Raw genomic sequence first — 21,250 nt, forward strand, 5'->3', positions numbered from 1 at the left:
TTTTTGGCTTGTCCTCTAGCGCATTCCCTATTGTACATGTTTCTACTCTCATTGAAGGGAGTGCAATAATACTCCCATTTAATGAGAGTGTTTGCAGGGTACATCAGGAGCAATTAGCAGTACCATTTTACTCCTGCTTGCAGAAATTCGAAGAGGTACAATGGGAGTTTTATTATTTCCATTTGGGAGCATTTGCGGTGGAATCAAGGAGTTTTTTTTATGTTAATTTAAGAGTAAATAGGTGGAAATAAAGGCATTGTAGTTTGCTCCCCCTCTACACCCCCCCCCCCCCCCCGTTTTTTGGGCAGTAAATGGGAGCAATTTTTACATCCGAAATAAACCCCTCCAAAGCTTTTACTCACTGCTGGAAGCTCAAAATGCAGTCCCGAAAATGCAAGCCATTGGCTTGCATTCCCACGAGACTGCTTTTTGAGCACTTAAAAGTGGTTAAAAGCTTTGGAGGCCTTTGTTTCGGGCTGTTCAGACGCCAGGGTAGAAACCTCTTGGAGTTCTTCTTGTGCACTATGAAAGATTACATGCAAAGCAAGCACTCACAAAATATTTTATTAGAAATATCACATTTTATATATTGCAGTCCTGCGGTTCCTTCCAACAATGAGTACAAATGGTGACTAGACAGTTTGCACATGTTTAGAACAGTATTTTTAAAGATACAGGTAATGTACAAAAACTCCAGTGGCCAGGAGACGGTCTCGCACAATAAAATATGACAAACCTATGGCACAAACATAAGAAGCCTGAACTTATCACATATTCAGCATTTACCACAAATATATACTTCGACCTAGTGACTAGAAAGCTTGCACAACGGCTAAAACAAAGAAATCCAGGCACTGTACAATGGTGCCAGTGGCCAGCAAAGAATGAAAAGGCACAAATTTAAGGAACTTATCACACACTTAAAATATATCAACATACGAAGCTTTAACCAGCTTATTAAACAATCCCTTTTCACCAGACCATGCCCAACACTGTTGCATATGACTAGATTTGTGAAGCTGCCAAATTTAAGCCTTGTCAAATTGAAAGCATTGACCATTTTTGTGCCATTTTTTTACTTCACTTGATAGACCTCAACCGAATAAATAAATTATGGCATCTCAATTCCCCAAGTATGCAATAATTAATTAAATTACTTTTTATTAAGACTCAAAATGCATGCCAAGAGCAGTGCTGCTTCAGAGGTGTAGAAGGTTACGCATGTAGCGACGAAACCAATTGCAATTTCATGGTACCGGATACTGCCAACATGTATGCACACCACGGTCGTCGTGTTTAAAGCCCAGCCCATTTAACACTCCACGGGACAAGAGGGAAGGGAGTGTCTCCCTGTATTTCCAAGTGAACAATCAGAAGGGACAGTTTGGCAGCTTTCGGCGACACAATCAGTTCATGCCCTTAACTTCAATTCAATTCAACTACTACACCCTGCCAACTCAACTTTCGGTGAAGCGACAAATAACCTTTTTCATGTCCGAGGCCTCACTCTGCCAGAAGAGCGTTTCGGACAAGCCGTACAAAGATATTTTAATTATTAATTTGTAGCACTCTCATGGAACTGAGGCTTCGCACCGTAAATATGGAGTCAGCAGCTACTCAAGAAATCGGGACACCGAATTTACGTGTCAGTACTCCTTTAACAATCTAGCACTGATGCCAGTCAGTGGTAGTCTGTGCGACTTAGTACAACAGAAATAAAAGTGAAAAACCTTAGCACTATATTGAGAGGTCAACTCATCCCACTTATTGAGCTGAAAGCTGAAACACAGCACAGGTGACCAACATTCCTGAGGGCTTTCTTGCACACCTGTGCTCATTACAAACATTTTGGTGTGCAAAAATAAATTGCCTATAATGTGACTGAATATAACATTTATCTACCTAAATAAATAATAAAAATTAAAGGCACTTTTTAAAACTCCTAAAGTCATATATAAAAAAAGGTTTCACTAGGCCATTTGACCAAACATTCTTGAAGCCTGTTCATACTGAATCAAATTTGAATGGTGCATAACATAGGAGCCAGTACGTTAAAATTAGCTCACAGCATATCTGCTACTGTTGCTTTTGTGTATCAAGCTCAGCACCTTTACAACATAAAACACATGAGCTGTGCACTACTAGTCACTTTGATGCACTGGCCACTATATCTTGAACAAATGCACATTGCAGAAAAAAGCCGGCACATATTTTTAAAGTAAACTGTGGCAAACAGCACAAAAAGAACTAGGAAAACCATTGTGTGCAAGGCAACAATATTACAAAACACAAGCAATAACTTAACACTTAAGCTTGACTACCACATTATGATTGAAGTATTACAGTATTGAGGCAGTTTAACGTCCACTGTCTTTATTGCAACCCCTACTTGCCGAGAAGGCCCCGGTTTTCGCTTCGCAGCTGAACCACAACTTCATATGCAGCAACAGCTGGCTGGCGAAATTTAAAGTGAGGTACGCCATAAACATGACCACTTCAGGAGAAGATGCCGTTGGCAACACAGAGGATGCAGAAACATGGCAAAATGGTCAGCCGAGGCACATCTTGATAGACTGCGCACCCAACAATATCTTTAACACGAATGAGTCTGCGCTCTTCAAGCTGCTACTAGACAGAATGCCTGCATTCAATGACGAGACATGCACTGGCGGTAAGCATGCCAATGACAGGATTTCAGCTGCATTCGAAGTGAACCATTTCTTGTGATTGGGAAGTCAGCCATGCCAAGATGTTTCAAAAGCACCCAACTGCCGTCTAGAGTTGTCTACTGCAGCAATACAAAAGCATCGACTGCAAAGCTTTCTGAGGAGTACATGCGCCTCACTGACCACTATGTTGCAGCGAAGAACAGAATTGCAGTTATCCTAAATGCATCGGCGCACATCGCACTGGATAACTTTGCATCTGCGAAGTTGGCATTTCTGCTTCCTAACACATCAGATTGCCCAGCCCTTGGACCAAATCATCAATTGGGCTGTGAAACTCTACACAAGAATCGGCTGCAAAGAAGTTTTTTAGGCCTTGAGTGTGGCCACTGGTTAGTAGCCTATGGCTCTTCCAGGGAGTCTGCATGGCCTCTGAAAAAATTGATTAGTTGAAGAGCTTTGACACGCGGCTTTGTGTGCGTTAAGTTCAGAAATGCATGTTCTATGAATGTTAACATTTTGTGCGCCTTTCGTGGGTATTCCACATGAAACACCCAAAAGGATGCAAAGAGGCAGGCTACTCCCGAAAGCAGCGAGGAGACTTGAAACACTAGTTGCTTGTCGATGTGCAGTGCAAATCCTTCATCCTGCACCAGACACGGGGTCAGCGGGGCTTCTTCCTAAGGTTAAAAAAACGAATGCTATTGTGTAAAGTCTTTTAGAGTCAATAACGGTGAACCAACTACAAAAAAAAACTCATTTTCACTTTAGACCCACACACGAGTAGCGAGTGTTTAGGAGTAAGCCGGACATGTCCAGTGACTATTGTTATCCTGATAAAAAAAAACTTTCTTTCTTTCCTTTGTTTTTGCTGCCCAAGTGCTGAGGACAACAAAATTAGTTTTCAAGAAAAATTTGGCTTCACAAAAAAAATATAAGCACCTAATGAGTTAAAGTACTTGTTGCAGATCTTTTTGAATTCACATTTTGGTTGGCTCCCAAAGCAAAGGATAGCGGGTACTGCTCTAAGAATACTTAGCAATAGACTACAGGTCAAAAGCCTTGATTCCGTTTTGCGCCGTAAAGTAAAGGAACCTGCGACAAGCACATACAGACCACATGTGTCGCAATGGTGGAACCATTTATTCAGCCACATTTCTCATTTTCCAATTCCAAAACTAATATAATGCGACTTGTTTTTTAAGATTGCTTTAGTAAAGCCAATAAACTTATTTTAGGAAAGTCAGACTGCTTTTTTGAAGAGTATTTTATCATAAAGCTCATTTACTGATCTGGCCAAACTTGACCACCTCTCGTGGGACATTTAGTGCTGTTGAGGGAAGAGATACTTGCTCGAAATTCAAACTTCCATGGCAACAGGTTGGCAAAATTTTGAAACCGTGCACTACATAAATTCAAATAAGAATAAAGAAAAATCTCTAATATGCAACACTTCGTTCTTGCTTTTGATATTGTAGCAGTGGTATGCTGCAGTAATCAGTTGCAATTGAGGCAATTGACATGTAGTCTGTCGCTAAATATTCTTAGAGCTATAGCTACAATACTTTTCTATTAGTACTTAACCAAATGTGGATTCATAAAAGTTTGCACAAGGCAGTTCTGGCTCACCAGGCAGTTCCATACTTTTGCATAGAAAACAATGGTTTCATTGTACATGACACTCAGGCAACAGATTACAACTTTTTCAGTAAAATTAGGATAGCCACCTACATGCCCCCGACAAACATGCGGTACTTGAAGCGACACTAGAGGCAAATACTAAGTCAATGTAGATTGTCAAAATATCATTCCAGAAACCTCACAGCACTTGTTTCGTGCCAAGAAAAGATAAAATCACGTTTGAAGGGTCCGGATGCCTTTGGCGCAATTCATATAACCAGCCCGCAAGTGACGACACTGCATACGCAGTCACCGCCCTTTACTGCCATCGGCGAGTAAAACTGTGCCCAACAGACATGACGGTTTTCTGCAGAAAGCGCAAGCACGCAGCCAAGAAGCAACAGAGCAAAGAGAGAGTGTTGGATTTGCTGCTGCAGCTGCTCTTGGTCAAGTGGTGTGAACTGTTCAGGAATACCACAATATCACATGGATGTGGCATTCTCTGCTATTCGCAGTACGCGAGTTTCTTGAGCCAGCAAAACCAGCTCAGCACTACACGATAACTACTGGAATGTGAAAATACAGGCGATAGAGTGGAGAAAAATGAAACCTTTCAACCACCCGCGTGGTTGTCAGGGCTTCCTTTTTCTAAATATGAAATAAAACTGGACATCTTTTTCATCTTAGATTGCAATACAATTATCTGTTACAAGTGGTTGATAACTAGTGACAGTTATAATGAGTGCCTTTGTCATCAGGCTAGTACTTGAATGTCCTGGGCGAGTCCGATTGTCTCTTGCCCTTACGTAAATTTCTCGATTAATAAAGCTTTGTTCAAGGTAATATTGAGGCCTTAAATGTTCTTGAGCTCTAATTTATCACTTCAGCTTGACTTAATATTTGCCTTTAGTGTCCTTTAAAAGCATGATGCCTATTGGCAAAAGTATCCTGTGGCAGTTAGAGGAAATAAACAAAGGCATTAGGTTTTGGCCGAGTTGGTTGTACATGGTTCTTATTAGCGTTTTGCACGCACAAAGACAGGACGTCAAACAAAAAAGGGACACACAATATGCGCAAACTCAACTGGCTTTTATTGTGACAGCAACATATATAAACGCTTCCACAATCAGAAAAAAAAAGAGATGGCAAGAAAACAAACAAAACCACGTTTGCTGCAAAACTGCATAGCCACATGTGCCGGCGAAACCAAACGTTGTCACTGTCATACCTTTTCACCGCCCAGAAACCTCACTACCTTATCCCTTAATGCTACAGATGGGGCACTAACACAACTCTGATCATGCCGAAGAATTTCTCTGGCTTCAACTATCTCCCTGGTTAAGCAATTTATGTGAGAAAATAATATTGTGCATCTGTTAAAGATAGGATAACACCCATTGCATGACTTGCAGTGTTCTGCCATGTGACCTTCAATGCCTTGCTTTACCTTGCGGTGATGTTCTGCTAGCCTCTCGTTTATGCATCAGCTGGTTTGACCGATATAATGCCCGATATAACACCGCACGAGTTCGTTGCATGCAAAGAAAGTGTAGTATATCGGGTTCCTTTGTCGTGCGGCAAGTGTTATATCGGTCAAACCAGCCGATACGTAAACGAGGCTAGCAGAACATCGCCGCAAGGTAAAGCAAGGTATCGAAGGCCACATGGCAGAACACTGCAAGTCATGCAATGGGTGTTATTCTATCTTTAAGAGATGCACAATATTATTTTCTCACATATATCGCTTATATCATATATATCACATATATTGCTTCTGGGCAGTGAAAAGGTATGACAATGACGTTTGGTTTCACTAGTGGCTATGCAGTTTTGCACATGGTTTTGTTTGTTTTCTTGCGATCCTGTTTTTTTTTCCCGATTGTGGAAGCGTATATATATGTCGCTGTCACAACAAAAACCAGCTGAAGTTTGTGCATGTTGTGTGTCCCTTCTTTGTACGACGTCCCGTCCTTGCATGCAAGTCTAATAAGAAATAAACAATCTGCTTTTAACTCCTGTGTGCTCATTTTAATAGCCAAATGTAGCACACTGAAACACAAAGTGAACAGAAAGCCAATCAGAATGATAAACGCAACAGAAGCATCTTGATAGTCAGAATCCTACAGGCACTCACCTGCGTAATGATGCTATCTATGGGCTCCTTGCAGCGCTTTGCTACAAACTGCAGAGCTGCCAGAACAGCATCCTCTGTTAAAAAAGAAATCAGATATTGTAGAATGCTTAGGAAACCTTTCACGCCAAACAGCTTACAGCTTTTATATAGTGCCTCAGAGCCCTGCATGGGTAATTCATCTACTGTGATAAACACTTGAGGTACACATAACTAGTGAAATAACTTGTGCTTTAATCTTCCAAAGGATGATTACCACCAGTAGCAATGACTGTGGGTCTAGTTTCGTCTGCTCGCTGCTCAATTAAACGGGAAGAAATGGTATGTGCTGAAAACTCGCGCGCTTGTTCCACCCTTAGAACTATGGCATATTTTAACATTTCTTTTAGATGCTTTCCCTCATGTTTCATGGTTTCATAACATACTGCCAAGTATTCCACATATCAAAACATACATACATCCTATTTTTAACTGTAGAGAAAACTATGGTTACAACACTTCAGAACATCACATTAGACAACCACTAAACCACTCAAAAATGTTAAAGTGGCAGCAGTGTTCACAATGAACATACAACCAGAATTTTTCCAATGGTTCCGTATTAGCAAAGTTACAGGCCTTTGCTACCCTCCTCACTGCACTCTGTTCTCTCTGCATATTCCCACCAACTCCATGCAGGGCAGCGAAAAGTAAGGGTTGCGACAACACCCTGCGTGCATTACAGCATGCAAAGGAGGCAGCAGAAAAGCCGGGAGAAGAGCACAAGATTCTTTTAAAAATTTTTGGGTTCTTCGCAGAGCATAGCATTGCTACATTCACAAAGATGGTCATTACAGAATGACTTATGCGATGCGCATGTTTATACATTGTGCAAAAAAAGCCAGAGGTGATTTAAGAGCCCTTTAACTAGCTTATTTAGGTTAACTCAGCTCTCCATTGGAGAACTGAGAAAGCACATAATAATTGCCCATTACTGGCTTAGGTAAGCAGCACAAATATAGTTGAGTAAGGTATACAAAAAACAACTTACTTTATAACTCTTTGCAAGTACAAGTAAAAAAGAAATTCAAGGTTTCAATTCAACCAGCATTGCCGACTTTCTGATACCCGATACTGACCCCACCACCACCGTAGTTGCCATCACCCCACAAAAAACAATTCCTGAACTCCCTTTAAGGGCAACACCGGCAATTTTTCTATGTCCACCGATTTTAATAAAATTTGGAATATGTGTTCTCTTTTGCACTCCGAGTATCTGTACCAAACTATACGGCTGAAGATGAATTTTAAAGATTGGTTGCATTCTTGATTCGAGACTTTCTACTGGCCACCCTGTGTATGTGACATAAGAGACAACACCGCCACTGTTGCTGGAATCCTCACTTAAATTGCCACTGCCTAGTTTGGAAACTCTGTAAGAGCTCTTTGTGTCAGGAGAAATGATCCGCTTGGCTTCTTTGGCGTTAGCACCACATGTACTGCATGTTTACATTATGGTGGTGTAGGATCTATTGTCACACGAAGCAGCTACCTATTTCGGTATCTCATTTATTGGTTATTTAATATTACTGGTGAACTTCTAAGCAAACTAAATCACCCTACGGGTGACAGAACTGCCAATGCCATTTGAATATGACAATGTTACAATATGGTTAAAAAAATGCCAGTTGCCCTTTAAGAGCGTCATCATAGAAACATATTTACCGGATCCCACTTCGGAAAATGCCACAACCTCTTCTGCTTCTCCAAAGCTCAGAATAGTGTAACCAAGCTGCTTGCAGCCATTCTCCATTGCCTCCATCACGTTTCTTTGGAAAAGTAGGTCAAACTCCACGAGAAGCTGGAAAGAAAAGAATGTTCAAGAATTCTTTGCTCTGCTAGCAAACTAATGCAATAGTGAAAACCAATTGTGCAAGGACAGCCAAGGCAGCAGATGTCAAACATCTCTTAGAGCAGGCATCACATAGTAGTACATAAGCTTAGGAGCAAGCAACCAGCCAATAAACCTTCGTACGGCATCAGCATATTGTCGGAGTTAAGATTGCTTGTTGTTACTACATAAGAAAACAGTCAACAAATCCAGAAAGCCAGGTAAATTATGGTTGATTTAAACGTAGAAGCGATAAGAAAAAGGGAAATGAAAGTGGACAAATAAACATGTAGCAAATGGTCTTTTAGTCCACTTTTTTTTCTAATTGCCTTATGAGTGGTATGTTTAAATAAATAATTATTCACGCATAGTTCATCTAGATTCATTGAGTGTTTTCTTTTATAGCAGTTACTCACAATCAAGCACCTTGGGTCACTTCATTCTTCTCACTCATTGCATAGAAGAGTTCTCGACAGGCAGAATTAATGCCAAAGAAGGACTTATCACCGCATTATGTGCGTGGTGGACCAAAAAAGTGAATGGTAGAATAATCACTATTGTAGTCTTGAAGAAACGCACACATAACTTGGCTCCTTACTGTATCTGTTTTCCTTCGCTCCTTTCATTTGCCTTTTTATGCATTGCATATTGCAATCACTCAGTTCAGCCCTTGGGCACGGCCGGGCAGCCACCATTGACCTTTAGCGCAACCACGTGACGTGACATCACGACAGCCGGAGGAAAATCTGGGCCCCAACTCGCGCAATATGCAACGCATTCTTGGCTTAACCAAGCTAAGCCTGGCCATTTTTGTTATACTTCCACATTTCAATCAAGCAATTAGTTTCCACTATGCTTTCTCTGCCTTCCCTGTTTTCTTCTTACACAACCAACAGCAATAAAGGCACCTTTCAATTAAGTCAACCGGTGAGTTGCAAGACATCTAAAACATTGCCTCTCCATATAAATTATGCCTATGGGGCGAATGGCAGTACCTTGAAGCTATATGAACATGTATAAATCATTGGTATGTGACTGTACCACATCTTTGAAGACAAATGTGACTGGTGGAACACTGTATTAAAATTTTTTTAACCTTGGTTATAGCACTATGCTGATGCATATATTCTACACACTTCCAATGCTGAGCATCTTATGGTTGTGCTCTTGTCATTACTTTATCATTACATAAGAGTTTGCTAAGCTTACTCATACCAAAATACAACTCAGTTTTGTTATCCTATGTTATTTTGTCACTGCAATACACACACTTGTTTGCTTTGTCCTGAAAGAAAAATGCCACAATTACTGACTGAAACACTTAAGCCACTGCCTTAACTTAAAGCTAAGAACCCAGTAAAACAAAAACAAAAAAGATGACAAAAGCTCTTGCTAGAGCATACCGATGCCTCAGTTGCCAGAAAGGGGAACAGCAACAGAGCATCTGACAGCGTAAGGCTGCGAAGTTGTTCATGCCTGTCTTTTGCTGTTGCAAGCAGCCTCGGCCTTACTGCCTCTTCATCTTGGCAGCCAGCATTGTCTTGAAGCCATTCGTTGTGCAGCCTCAATGACTCGGCAGTTTCTCCATATGCTACAATATGACTGCAATCCTGAAACACAAGGAAAATCAAGCCCTTCTTACAAGTTGTGAATGCGAAAGCATTAATGTCCAACTGAACGCCACTGAGTAGTCCTTCGAATTATGAACTATTGATGGGCAAGCGAGCGTGTTTATACGATGTTTTCAATTGGCTTTACTGAGATGCAGTAACTGAAATGATGCAGCAAAACCACAAGAATGCAGAGGTAAATATTTCTGAAGAGCAAGTCTGCAGCATTACATCACATTATATACGTGTAATCTTGCCTTGCTTAACCCTTTTAATGCCCCCTTCCCCTTTTTTTCTGACTGCTCCTCCATCCCTTTGGGTCTTTTTAATGTATGTTACAGCAGACATTGCATGCTACAGCTTACTTTGTCGTCACTTTCTCCCAATTCAGAACTTTGAAAAAGTTCCGTAATTCCAATACCTGTCAAAGTGCAGATTCCACACTGGCTTGGCATGGTTTCCCTGTCAATCCTCAGCTCATGTCAATTTTTTTTCTTTGCATATAGGTTCAGCAAACAATTCATGCCACATAGCTGGTTCTTCGTTGTCCCTTTATCTGATTATTCAACAGTTTATGTGTAGATTCTTTAGCCTGTCAATGTGCAAATGGACCTGCTATATTCACTCACCCTGGCTTCCCTGCCGAGACAAAGCACCAGAACACAGGCCACAGGCACATGCCCCACCTACTGTCAGAAGTCTAACTTACAAATTTCGTGTGTTTAAATTAACTCTCTACAGATGGAACAGTGGGTATGCTTTGTTTTGAATACAATCTAAGCAACCAATGGTGCATATGCTGCATTTATCAGTGCCCCGCAGCCTCTGCTTTAGTGTCGTACTGCAAAATGACATAAGTGTTTTAAACCCAAGCATGAGTGATGTGTATGTCAATGGTAAATTTGATGAAAATTGTATTTAGGTTTCATTATTGCTTCCATATGTTCCATGGACTAAGAAGCAACGTGCAGCAATACAGAAGGAACCCGAATGCTTTTCAATATATGCAGCTAATAGTTGCTAATCTTTCACTCAAAAGTCAAAGAACAGCAGCTGACTAGAGATGCATGAAATCTGTTTTGGTCATCATGTGAACCAAACTGACACTAAAACAAAAGGCTCCAACTCAAACTTAATTTTTATTTCTGTGGTGTGTACATATAAGAAAACACCTGCAGTCCTTGAGCATCACTGTAGATTGCTTTTTAGTTCATGGAACAAATGGAAGCCATCATGACGTGACATGCAACTTTCTAAGAGATGCCAATGGTCACCATAGCCTATACATTATTCATGGCTTTCTTTTGCACTCGGAACAAGATAAGGCACTATGCTTTTGCATATAACATAACTGATCGCAGTAGATAACCTTGGGGAAATGCGAATGACAATGAACATGATTGATGTTTTTTTAATTTGCATGCACAAACTCACTTTCGAAGTTTCCGATTTTTTCAAATTTTGCCACTAACATAAAGAATAAATGCATGTGAGACAAAATACACTTGGCTGCCTGTTTAGCATGTAGCAAAGTATGCACAGGCTGAATTCGTAAAGAAGCTTACTGTTACGAGACATACTGAAGGATAACCAAAAATGTCCTTTCTTGCCCCTCTCGTTGAAAAGCTAGGTTTACCCTTTCTTGTTCATGCTATAGGCTTGCGCGTACAACTAAATTTATTTTATTTCATTGAACAACGTTCTGCAAATAAAGTACAACAATTATGAAATCATAAATATATTTTTTGCCCTCTCTAAGTTGGAACATTACGCAATTTGTAAGCTGCGTTTTCTTTGTGTCAGTTACAATTTTCAGGATTCCCGTGTGAAAGGTCTTTCAGTTCGGTCAGCAAAAGTGGTCACTTGCTAAACCACCTGCAACATAAAGATGTTGCACTATTACCGCTTAGATCTTTGCAATTGCACTTCCCTTACTTTGGTATCATTGTGTAGAGAGAAGCCATTACTCTATCATGCATGTGTTCCGTGCAAGCCCCCTCCCTCATTTCCCTGTGACCTCCGGTTTCATACACTGCCTGGAAATACTGGTTGCATGATACTACAGTCGCCGACTGATTTCTCGGACTTGCGCTCCAAAAATTCGGACATGCTCGATTATTCGGTCTGCTTCGCGGCAAGGCCATTCTCCCGATAGACCATAATGTATAATTGTACAACTGCCAAAAGTTCAGACACCTTGCAACCTCTCGTCCGATTTTTCGGACACTCCTTGAGCCAAGTCGATTGAGAGTACCATGCACAGACTCTGACTAGTGCATGGTTCGACTTGCTGAATGCCATATTTGTTTTGAACGGAGCTTCCTTGCTGCCCCACGAAGTGGCTACTGCAAATCCCCGCTCATCATCATAGTTTCTGCCTGCTTCGATAGAGTGGCTACAGCAGTTCCGGTCTCAGCTTAGTAAGCCACGTCAAGATAATCCAGCAGCTGATTTGTTTCTTCTTTGTGCACGAGGGTGCGAATAGGTTACGTTTTTCGTTTGTGCAACTGGTGTCAGCATGGTGGTGTTTGCTTTGTATGCTGTGTAGAAGTGATGATCCAACGCGGCATACGGAAACATCACATTAAGTGTCTGATGGCGCCGACAGTGCCCGCGCAGACTGCGCTGGGGAATGCCAGCAAGCGGGTGCCGGGAGGCCTAGGACTTGTCGCCTTCCGATGTGCTCCCTACTGACACCGAAAATCTTCTGCCCAGACCTGAGCAATAGTTGCATTGCGATTCCGGACACCATCTCATTTCGCAGTTTCACAGGTGCTAACACTGCTGTACTGACATGTCCAGAGCTCGACGACGGCAAGATCATTCGTCAGGTTTCTGCTACACCGCCGGACGACTCCGAGTACAAGCAGTGACTGTGCTTTCAGCTGCCTATAGTGACCGTACGACCCTCAGATTTAGGCATATCTGATTGCGTGTACATGGAACAGCATGCAATGGCGCATTCACAATTTCTTCAAGCCTACTGCCAAGCCTGAATAAGTGCGTGGAAATAAAGAACTTCTTTTTTTCTTAATCTGCTTTTTCGGAATTTCTGCAGTCCCCGTGAGGTCCGAATAAACGGTCGGCGACTGTATACTGTCCTAGGTCTGTCACTTTCAGTTTGCAGTTTGCAGCTCCACAAAATGGCAGTGCACTTGCTTGACCATAGTACTGTTGGAAAATGTCGGAAAGCTTTTCAGCTGCAACTCACAAAAAGGCGGCATAACTTCTTGTTTGTAGCTTCACCAGAAGCCATCTGTTGTTTGCGCTTGACCAGGAAGTGCCTTTTTTTTGCCAACATTTCTTCAGAGCAATTCTCCGCCTTCTTACGCATGTTCTTGAATTTGTTTCTCAATGCCATGACCCACGAGTCCTGTGAAGAATTGGAAACATATCACTACTGTTAAAAGCACTTAGAAGTTTATTGGTATTGCCTGTATACACATAGAAGTATGACCATAATTGCAGTTTGTTTTATGCATCGAACATAATTGCTTATTAACAGAAGGTCCGGCCATAAAGTTCACAACATCCACGCCATAAACTTGGAATAGGCATAACGACAAACATAAAAGTTAGCATACATCTCTAGTTCCGGCGGAATATATGTATATATATATATAATGCTGCAGAACACCCCTAGGGCATCAAAACAAAGATGGCAGCATGCATCATAAAGCTGGTAGAAGCCCAAACAGTGATCCACTTTTTGCATTTAAACGGACCTAATGCCATGAAAACATGCCAACCTGGCTGCAGTGTACAATAACAATGCTGCAGCCTGACGTGAAATGGTGCAGGTGATTTCAATGCAGTCAAACAGGCGGCAAAAAATGAAGTGGCCAACCGTTGCTACTTGATGAATCATAAGTTGATGCCGTATCGCTTGCTGATAGGCAGATAGCTGCTGAACAAATGGTGCAACAGTTTAATTTGATGCTGGGCTCAGATTAAACTCCCAGATGAGTCCCATCACTTATCTCTTTTCCTTCATGACCATACTCCATCACAAACTATGAACACTGTTTGTAGAAGCTTATCTGTAGCAAAGGAGAAGTTCTGGATGAACTGAAACATATGTGTCATTATTAGCACAAAGCAAAACACCAGACAACACAAAGTTTATCCCTTTGATCATCTCTACATGACCACGAGAATCAACAGCCATAATATAACATGGCAGCTCAGAAGTGCAGATACATGGTGCAATTGAATTGTCCATATGAGGTAGAAATGATATTTCTTTCTTAGAAATGTAAGTATGGCGACAGTATGGGATGTATGAAACTTACCAGGCCATTTCCGCTGCCAACTCTGTCAGCAAGGTGTGGGTATGCACTGACAAGCCTCTCGGCAGCTACGCGGTACAACTGTCTAGAAGGGTACCTGTACATAAAGTGAAATAATCATAGAATTAATAAATGGGCAATTTTGTATTCTTTTTCCCAAGAAAAACCAGTGCAAAATAATATTTGCCAGTTTTAATTAAATTGCTAATCTTAAGTATAATAAATGCAAAATACACATGGAAGTGATCTCAAAGACTAAAAACATTTTTTTTGCCTTTGTACTTCTGTCTACACACGAGTTTTGTGGAGCTGCGTCTGCTGTGCACTGTGGGAGATCACGCCAGAGCTATGTAGCAGCGTGGCATAGATACTACAGCCACCACAGGGTGCTGCAACGTGTCCTCTCACCAGTGCAATGCTCTGACAACTGTGTTCTGATTAGCCTCTGTGAATGACATAGCTCAAGCACAAGTGCCCATCTCGCATTGAGAGTGCGTCATGCACGGCTGAACCAAAAGCAGCATCACAAAAAATATTTTTAAATTCCCAAATTTTTGCGTGAGGCCTTGTTAGCCCCCTGTGTAGCTTCTGGCATGCTAGTGGACATGAAAGGAGAGAAAACTGCATCAGTGCAATAATACCTCTAACTCTACTGATGCTTGAAGTACACAACAAATTTTGTGGCACAAGATTTGCTAGGCAACATTCTTTACAGCAGTGGGCAGGACATGTAATGAGGGAAGATAACCGATGGTCATTAAGGGTTACGGACTGGATTCCAAGGGAAGGGAAGCGTAGCAGGGGGCAGCAGAAAATTAGGTGGGCGGATGAGATTAAGAAGTTTGCAGGCACAACATGGCCACAATTAGTACATGACCGGGGTAGTTGGAGAAGTATGGGAGAGGCCTTTGCCCTGCAGTAGGCGTAACCAGGCTGATGATACTTTACAGCGACGTCATTCTACAATTAGTTAGAAGTGTTTTAGGGCCCCTTGAGCACCAATTCGGAATTTTTTCCACTCTGAAATCTGCACTTGATGCTGAGTTACAAGCACTTTAAAAAACTGAGTGCCAATTGGTGTTGACACAATCTGGACCAGGTGAAGTGGGTGCCATCACAGCATTGTTATGTTGCTACATCGATGCCCCCCTCCTCTTTGTGGCCTGCTGGTTGCCAGTGTCCACTCAGGATGTAGCAGGGGTCATAGGGCGATGTTATCTCGTAAAGGAGGGCAGTTACCTCAAGGAGGGAAAGCAAGCTGGAACATTTCCCAGACTTAAGACCGAATTCTAGGCTCATCATAACAGAAGCAAGGTTTGGGTACGGGCTAGCTGGTATTCCATGGTATCAATCGTCACTTACAGCGCATACATAGACGAGGGACAAAAACGAGGGACAGCGCTTGTATTCGTCGCCCTTTTTGTCCCTCGTGTATGTATGCACTGTTCGTGACAATTGATATAATCATAACAGTGTTAAATGGTGCACTAATACTTTTAGACAGATTCTGCTTGCTTTGGAAGCAATTCTGTGTTCTGGCACTACAGCAAGCAGATAAAGTTATCACACAGGTAGTGTATTCTGTGCAACTATTTCATTACCAACATCTTATGGCAACGCTGAACACTTATGATGAAAGGTTGAGTCATTGAGTAGTCAAAATACCGAATTAAAGCTGAAAGCAATAGAAGCATCATGGAGCGCTCACCAAGCTATCTTGAAGCAAGCTGCAAACAGCTTGTTGATAATAGCACGTCGCACTGCACAATTTATCGGGACTTTTCTACGAAGCACTTCCTCGTAATGGTCAAAAGAGGGTAGCACAAAATCTAAGTAGTCCTTCTCCTTCTCCAACGGCACAGACTGTACATGCTGCACCTCCTCTGCACATTCTGTAACAGCACTGCAAGGCAATATACAGATTGCTTTATATATCTAAGTAACCAAAAAAATAGTAATAAACACTAATATCCCAAAATGTGTGGTTTTTCCCTTTCGGTACTAATAATTTACCTAGACTGAGTCATTTCCGTGTTGCCTCCACCTCGAACAGCAAACGCAGGGCCTGCACGCTGCGAGATGCACATATATTTAACTTTTCAAACGGAAAACATGAGGCAGAGCAATGTAGCTTAATGAATGAATTGTCAAGACAGTAAAGTAATTGTTTTAACTGTGCACACCCCACCACTTCCAAGCCAAGGTCTTCATAGTGGGTGTTCATTACGCATATACCCATTAAACATACTTCCACTTCAAACCTATATTTACAGCTCAAGTGAGCTATTTATAGAACAAGGCTGAGCTTATATAGCAAGGACATATAGAATATTGCGAGCTACGCACATAGTCAATATATGGAATCACATTGCACAAGTCTGGAGGCACTGTAACTGCTCTTGTTTGTTCACGCCACATGTAAGTATTCATAAGGTGAATGCTCTGTTAATACAGCAGTTAAAACAGAATACAATTTTCTGATAACCTATTATTTCTCATTACTATATTATACTATATTATTTCAATTAACATGCCTTAATTGCAAACCATTGAAACTGCTATGATGTATAATTTCCTTTCCATTCTTGGACTTTTCATGCGGTTTGCTAACACTATTTATTTTTATTTTTTTAACAATCTTTTTCACTGGACGCCTGCACACCGGTGTAACAGCCAGATAACAGTCCTAAAATTTGTGTAAATTTTTTCAATATCTTTATACTGTAATCATGCTATGAAGCCTGGATTTTTTCAGTAAAAGTAAATTCATGTTACACATTCATGCAACCAGTTGAAAGTATGCATGGCTTCAGATACGAAACTGTCTGCAAGTGAAAGGATCGTAAGCAGATATGCTGGTTCCATTTAAAAGAAACTATGCAGATCCCACGTACAGTGGGAATCGAAGTCATGCGATGCATTTTGTAGGTAGCTGGCTATAGCGTCGACCCTGCGGTGGTGTGCCTCCACCAGCTCTGACTCTCTCAATTACTTTAAGCGGACGCTCATTGTGGAGTTCAGACAAGCTGAGGGTCAGACAAATGTGGGCTTGTCTCGTTGCTCAATCATGGCAAACACATCCCCTTTTCTCTGCACCAAGTAGTACCTCTGTGGTACACGATCCTAGAGCTGCTCAAGTAAATTTCCAAAGAATGCAATGTACAAGTTCATGCATTTCTTGACGAAGCTGCAGTTTTCCAAGAGCTTCTTTGTGTGCAGCAGGAGCTGATAGCGTGCATGAGGGGGAAAACTTGCTATCAATTTGCTGTTCGTGCAAAGGCAGCAACCATCCGCTGTTCTGCAGCGGACATACCAGTATCTTGCGCAGGCCGTCTGGTTCAGCGCAGGTAGTAAATGATATCAGATGCGAGAGTTGGATAATGCAGCTCGACTGACAGTAATGTCGTGACCACACGGCAGCGAGACCATGAGCACATACCCAGCAGCTCAAGTTGGTTGACACCACCAGCCCCACCGAAATAGAAGCTAGATAGCTAGATAGACACACTCAATGTGCCCAAAGTTCGCAAAGAATGCTTCACATTGAAAAAAAAAAAAAAAAGAATGGCGTACCACAGAAACCCTATGTAGTGAAACCCACTCATCATTCTGCATTCCCAATTTACAAGGCAGGTTATCGGCATCGCTCTTACTCTTCAGTGTTGCTAGCATGGGGGCAATGTGTTTTAGTGTTGCTCAGATAAAAAAAATTGCTTATTAAATTTCCCTGCACCTTCGGAAGCAACTGCTGGAGGTATAAACACTTCCGAGGACGAGTTTATTGTTGTATCATAAAAATCTCGGTCCTTAAAAATCACCTGTCAGTCCTTTGAAAAATTAATTGTGCCTAAACAGCTTTCTGTTGTGCAACACTGCAATGTAGAAAGCCTGGCATATACCAATGCCTGATACAGCTTTAAGGTGTCCAGGCAGCAAGCGAGGCAGAAAACTGAGTGAAGAGGGCACAGGATTCTTTGAAGTATTTCTTTGGCTATTTGCAAAACATAGCTATTAGAAGAGAACTGCAAATTGAGACAAATACACAGAGAAAGGCAAGACAAGTGCCATGTTTTGCATGTCCTTCTCTGTGTATGCGCACCATTTTGCACCCTTCATGTAATAGATACAAAATGCTGGCAAACAAGACATTGTCATCTACTAAAAAATGTGATTTTCTATACAACCTCAACAACATGTTTATTTTTTAACATTCTTACATGTACCTTACAAACAACTGCTGATATGTGCGCAAGTTTTATCAGTTTCAGTGTGCTGCAATCCCTGCTGCCTCTTACTAGCGCACTCTAGCCTTCTTTAATGGTTCTCCATCCTAGGTTGCTGGCTGCTCTCCTGAAAGTTATGTACGAACTATGAAACCATTAAACAATTATGACCCTTTTCACTTGATGCCAACTACGTCAACCTGTAACCGTACTCACATCCATTTGAGGGGCTATCCTCCGTGCCAGTCTTATTTTGGCCTTGTTTAGGATGTTGCTGTGCATATCCAAGTCAACGTAATCTTCAACCTCCTCGTCGTACATCTGGATCTGGCAGATAAATTTAACATTATAATGAAGAAACGAGCCTTCCGAGGTGAATGGTCCATGTTCACAAACAGTCTAATATGATCAAGGGGGAATGTATACAATACCGCAGCGAAAATTCAAGAGCTCCAAAATTAGACACAAGTGCAAGATCAAATCTGGGACAAAGTTACCTGTATAAAGTTTGTGCTGCTAACGTGCCAGAAATCATGCAACCAAAGCCCATCCAACAACACAATAATTTGGATAATGCTGGAGTTGAAATTCAAGTAAAGAATGCTCTGTTTACACACTCGTAAACACATTCCTATATTGCTGCAAGCTTATGAAAGAGCAAAATGAAAATACGTAATACGAAAGTTTGCTACTGTAAAAACTATCCTAAGCCGCAACAAGACTTCGCGCGCCTGAGTAATAAGTAACTAAGCGTAATTACGCATATAACTGCGCAGGTTACTCCTTATAGTTGTCATTGAAAATAAGAGGAATATTGTAAGAAACGCCACAAGTTAGAAAAGCTCAAGGAATGAAGGAGAATAAAATGAAGTCCGCATAAATCAGGTGTTCCGCTTTACACAACAAAAAGCTTAACTTTGAAAGATAATTTCGCTTTGGCAGCACATACTGTCTTCCAAGTATATTAGGTATATCGTGGTGCTTTGAAATAGTCAGCCCTAGAAATAATTCAACTGGGACACAACGACCCGCAAAGCGCGCCAACAGTTTGCCAGCAAGCGCGAACCGCGCTTGTGAGTACCGCGCCTTCACGACGAACTTCTCCGCCAGTTTGGAGCCGCAAGTAATTCAACAAAAAGCCTCTTAAAGCTACAATTTCGAGTTGGAGTATGTAGCAAACGGGTCTGGAATTAACGTTTCGCGGGCCACACTGGAAAAGCGCGCCAACACAGTTATGCCAACATTGCAGCAATTTTAACAGAACCGGCGTCTAGCAATACACAAAAGTTAAATTAAGATTACTTCCATGATCTGTCAGCGCAACGAACTATACAGGCAAAGTTCTTGCGGTGATAGATCAGGAACATATTCCAACTCGCCCAGTTCTCGCTACTTGTATAGTACATTAAAATTACTTACCAGAGTGGTGTCATCGATGTCGGTCAGAGAGCGTAAAGCACGTAGCAATTCGCCGTAGGCGCCGTTTGGCAGCGAAATCTTCTTTCTTTGGCCATCCTCCAGGACTGCGAGGCAAACTGTGCCTGCCATAACTGTACGACCGCACTGAAAAGTACGCGAGGAAGTGGCGGGCACCAGCGCGTACCGAAAGAGGCGCCTAAAGTTCTTATATCTAAAGCGCGCCAAACAGCGAAATGACGCTACCACAGCGCCGCCTGCAAGAAGTATCGCAATCCGAAATTGGTGTTTTGGTTTCGATTGTCGTTTTTATAATTTCGAGTGTCGTCTGCCATTGAACTTATGGGTCAAGTTATTTGTTGAAATTGTCGATGATGGCCTCTTTCCGTAATTCTTCCCTTTGTTAGTTCGGGTCAAACTCTGATTCCGCATGTTTAAATGCATGTAAAACGCAGAAATGCTTTTCTGCAATAACCACCGGGCCGATCTTAATGAAATTTGTTAATTTTGAGAGAAAAAGTTAGATTCTAGTGACTATTGGAAGCAAAATTTTAATGTAGAGCCTGATATTTATTTTTTTATTTTCAGAAATTGGTCAATGTGAAAATTTTACAAATGTAATTAATCGATTAAGCAATTAATGATCCCGTCACTTAATCAACGAACCGGTCATTTGATTCGTTAATTATGGTCAATGATTCGTTAATTAAGTCATTCATTAAAATTAACTTTGTTACCCGGGCGGCCAGTTGAGCTGACGTTAATTCTTGCTGCGCTCAGTTCGGACAAAAAGCACGACGTATGTACTACATGATGTAGAATCTATTGCTACAGCAGCGTTTCGAAATTTCCGTTGTTACAGCACGCAGTAACGATCGACGGCATCGTATATCGATGTGATTCTGTGCTGCGTGATTGCCGAGTTCTCGCACGCAAATGTGAGGGATGGAGGGTAAGTTAGATGCAGTGGTTCATAAACAATTTCATTGGTTTCTTGTGGGGCTCTCTGCATGTGCAGTGCAGCACCTGTCGTTCGGCATAAGAGAAAGAGGGGGGGGGGTCGTTTTGATCTTTTTTTGATACTAAAAATAACCTTCTTGTTTGTCATTCTCTTTATCCGACTCTTGGCGTTGAAATGACTCCAATAGTCAGTTTTTTTATATGTATATCAAGTTCTACATCTGCAAATGGCATCCCAGTAATAAAAAGCAAGAATTGCTCGAACCAATTGGAAATTTCCATCTGGAACTAATTGGATATTTGCAATTCTGCTTTAGGAAGCCAATTGGAAAAATCCAACAAGAACAATTGGACCAATTTCTTTAATTTTTTTTTAACACAGTCGAACCCAATTGGTCTCAGAATTGGACTCTTTGGGACCATCATGAAAAAAAAAAAAAGTTGGAAAAGAAATGAAACCCAGAT

The 21,250-nt window shown here is 41.5% G+C and overlaps 1 protein-coding gene across 1 annotated transcript; it reads right to left on the minus strand.

Annotated features, from left to right (window-relative positions):
- Positions 1–548: 548 nt before the first annotated feature.
- Positions 549–20,397, minus strand: LOC129382105 (sterile alpha motif domain-containing protein 3-like). The gene is made up of 10 exons (XM_055065480.2): positions 19,829–20,397; positions 18,626–18,736; positions 16,200–16,258; positions 15,895–16,089; positions 14,190–14,283; positions 13,109–13,270; positions 9,691–9,897; positions 8,122–8,257; positions 6,421–6,494; positions 549–3,346 (listed from the first exon to the last, which is right to left on the minus strand). The coding sequence occupies exons 1-10, from the start codon at positions 19,955–19,957 to the stop codon at positions 3,068–3,070; spliced, it is 1,446 nt and encodes a 481-aa protein (XP_054921455.1). The 5' UTR covers positions 19,958–20,397; the 3' UTR covers positions 549–3,067.
- Positions 20,398–21,250: the final 853 nt, after the last annotated feature.

Source organism: Dermacentor andersoni, chromosome 3, assembly GCF_023375885.2.
Source record: "Dermacentor andersoni chromosome 3, qqDerAnde1_hic_scaffold, whole genome shotgun sequence".
Classification (NCBI taxonomy): domain Eukaryota; kingdom Metazoa; phylum Arthropoda; class Arachnida; order Ixodida; family Ixodidae; genus Dermacentor; species Dermacentor andersoni.

What these genes read in the sequence shown, in the direction of transcription:
- LOC129382105 (XM_055065480.2), bottom strand. Translation starts at nt 19,957, where the DNA reads ATGGCAGGCACAGTTTGCCTCGCAGTCCTGGAGGATGGCCAAAGAAAG. An exon ending in TTGGCAGCGGAAATGGCCTG is followed by an intron (nt 13,271 to 14,189) that starts GTAAGTTTCATA and finishes AATTCTTCACAG; the next exon opens with GACTCGTGGGTCATGGCATT. An exon ending in TAGATAGCATCATTACGCAG is followed by an intron (nt 3,347 to 6,420) that starts GTGAGTGCCTGT and finishes TTTTAACCTTAG; the next exon opens with GAAGAAGCCCCGCTGACCCC.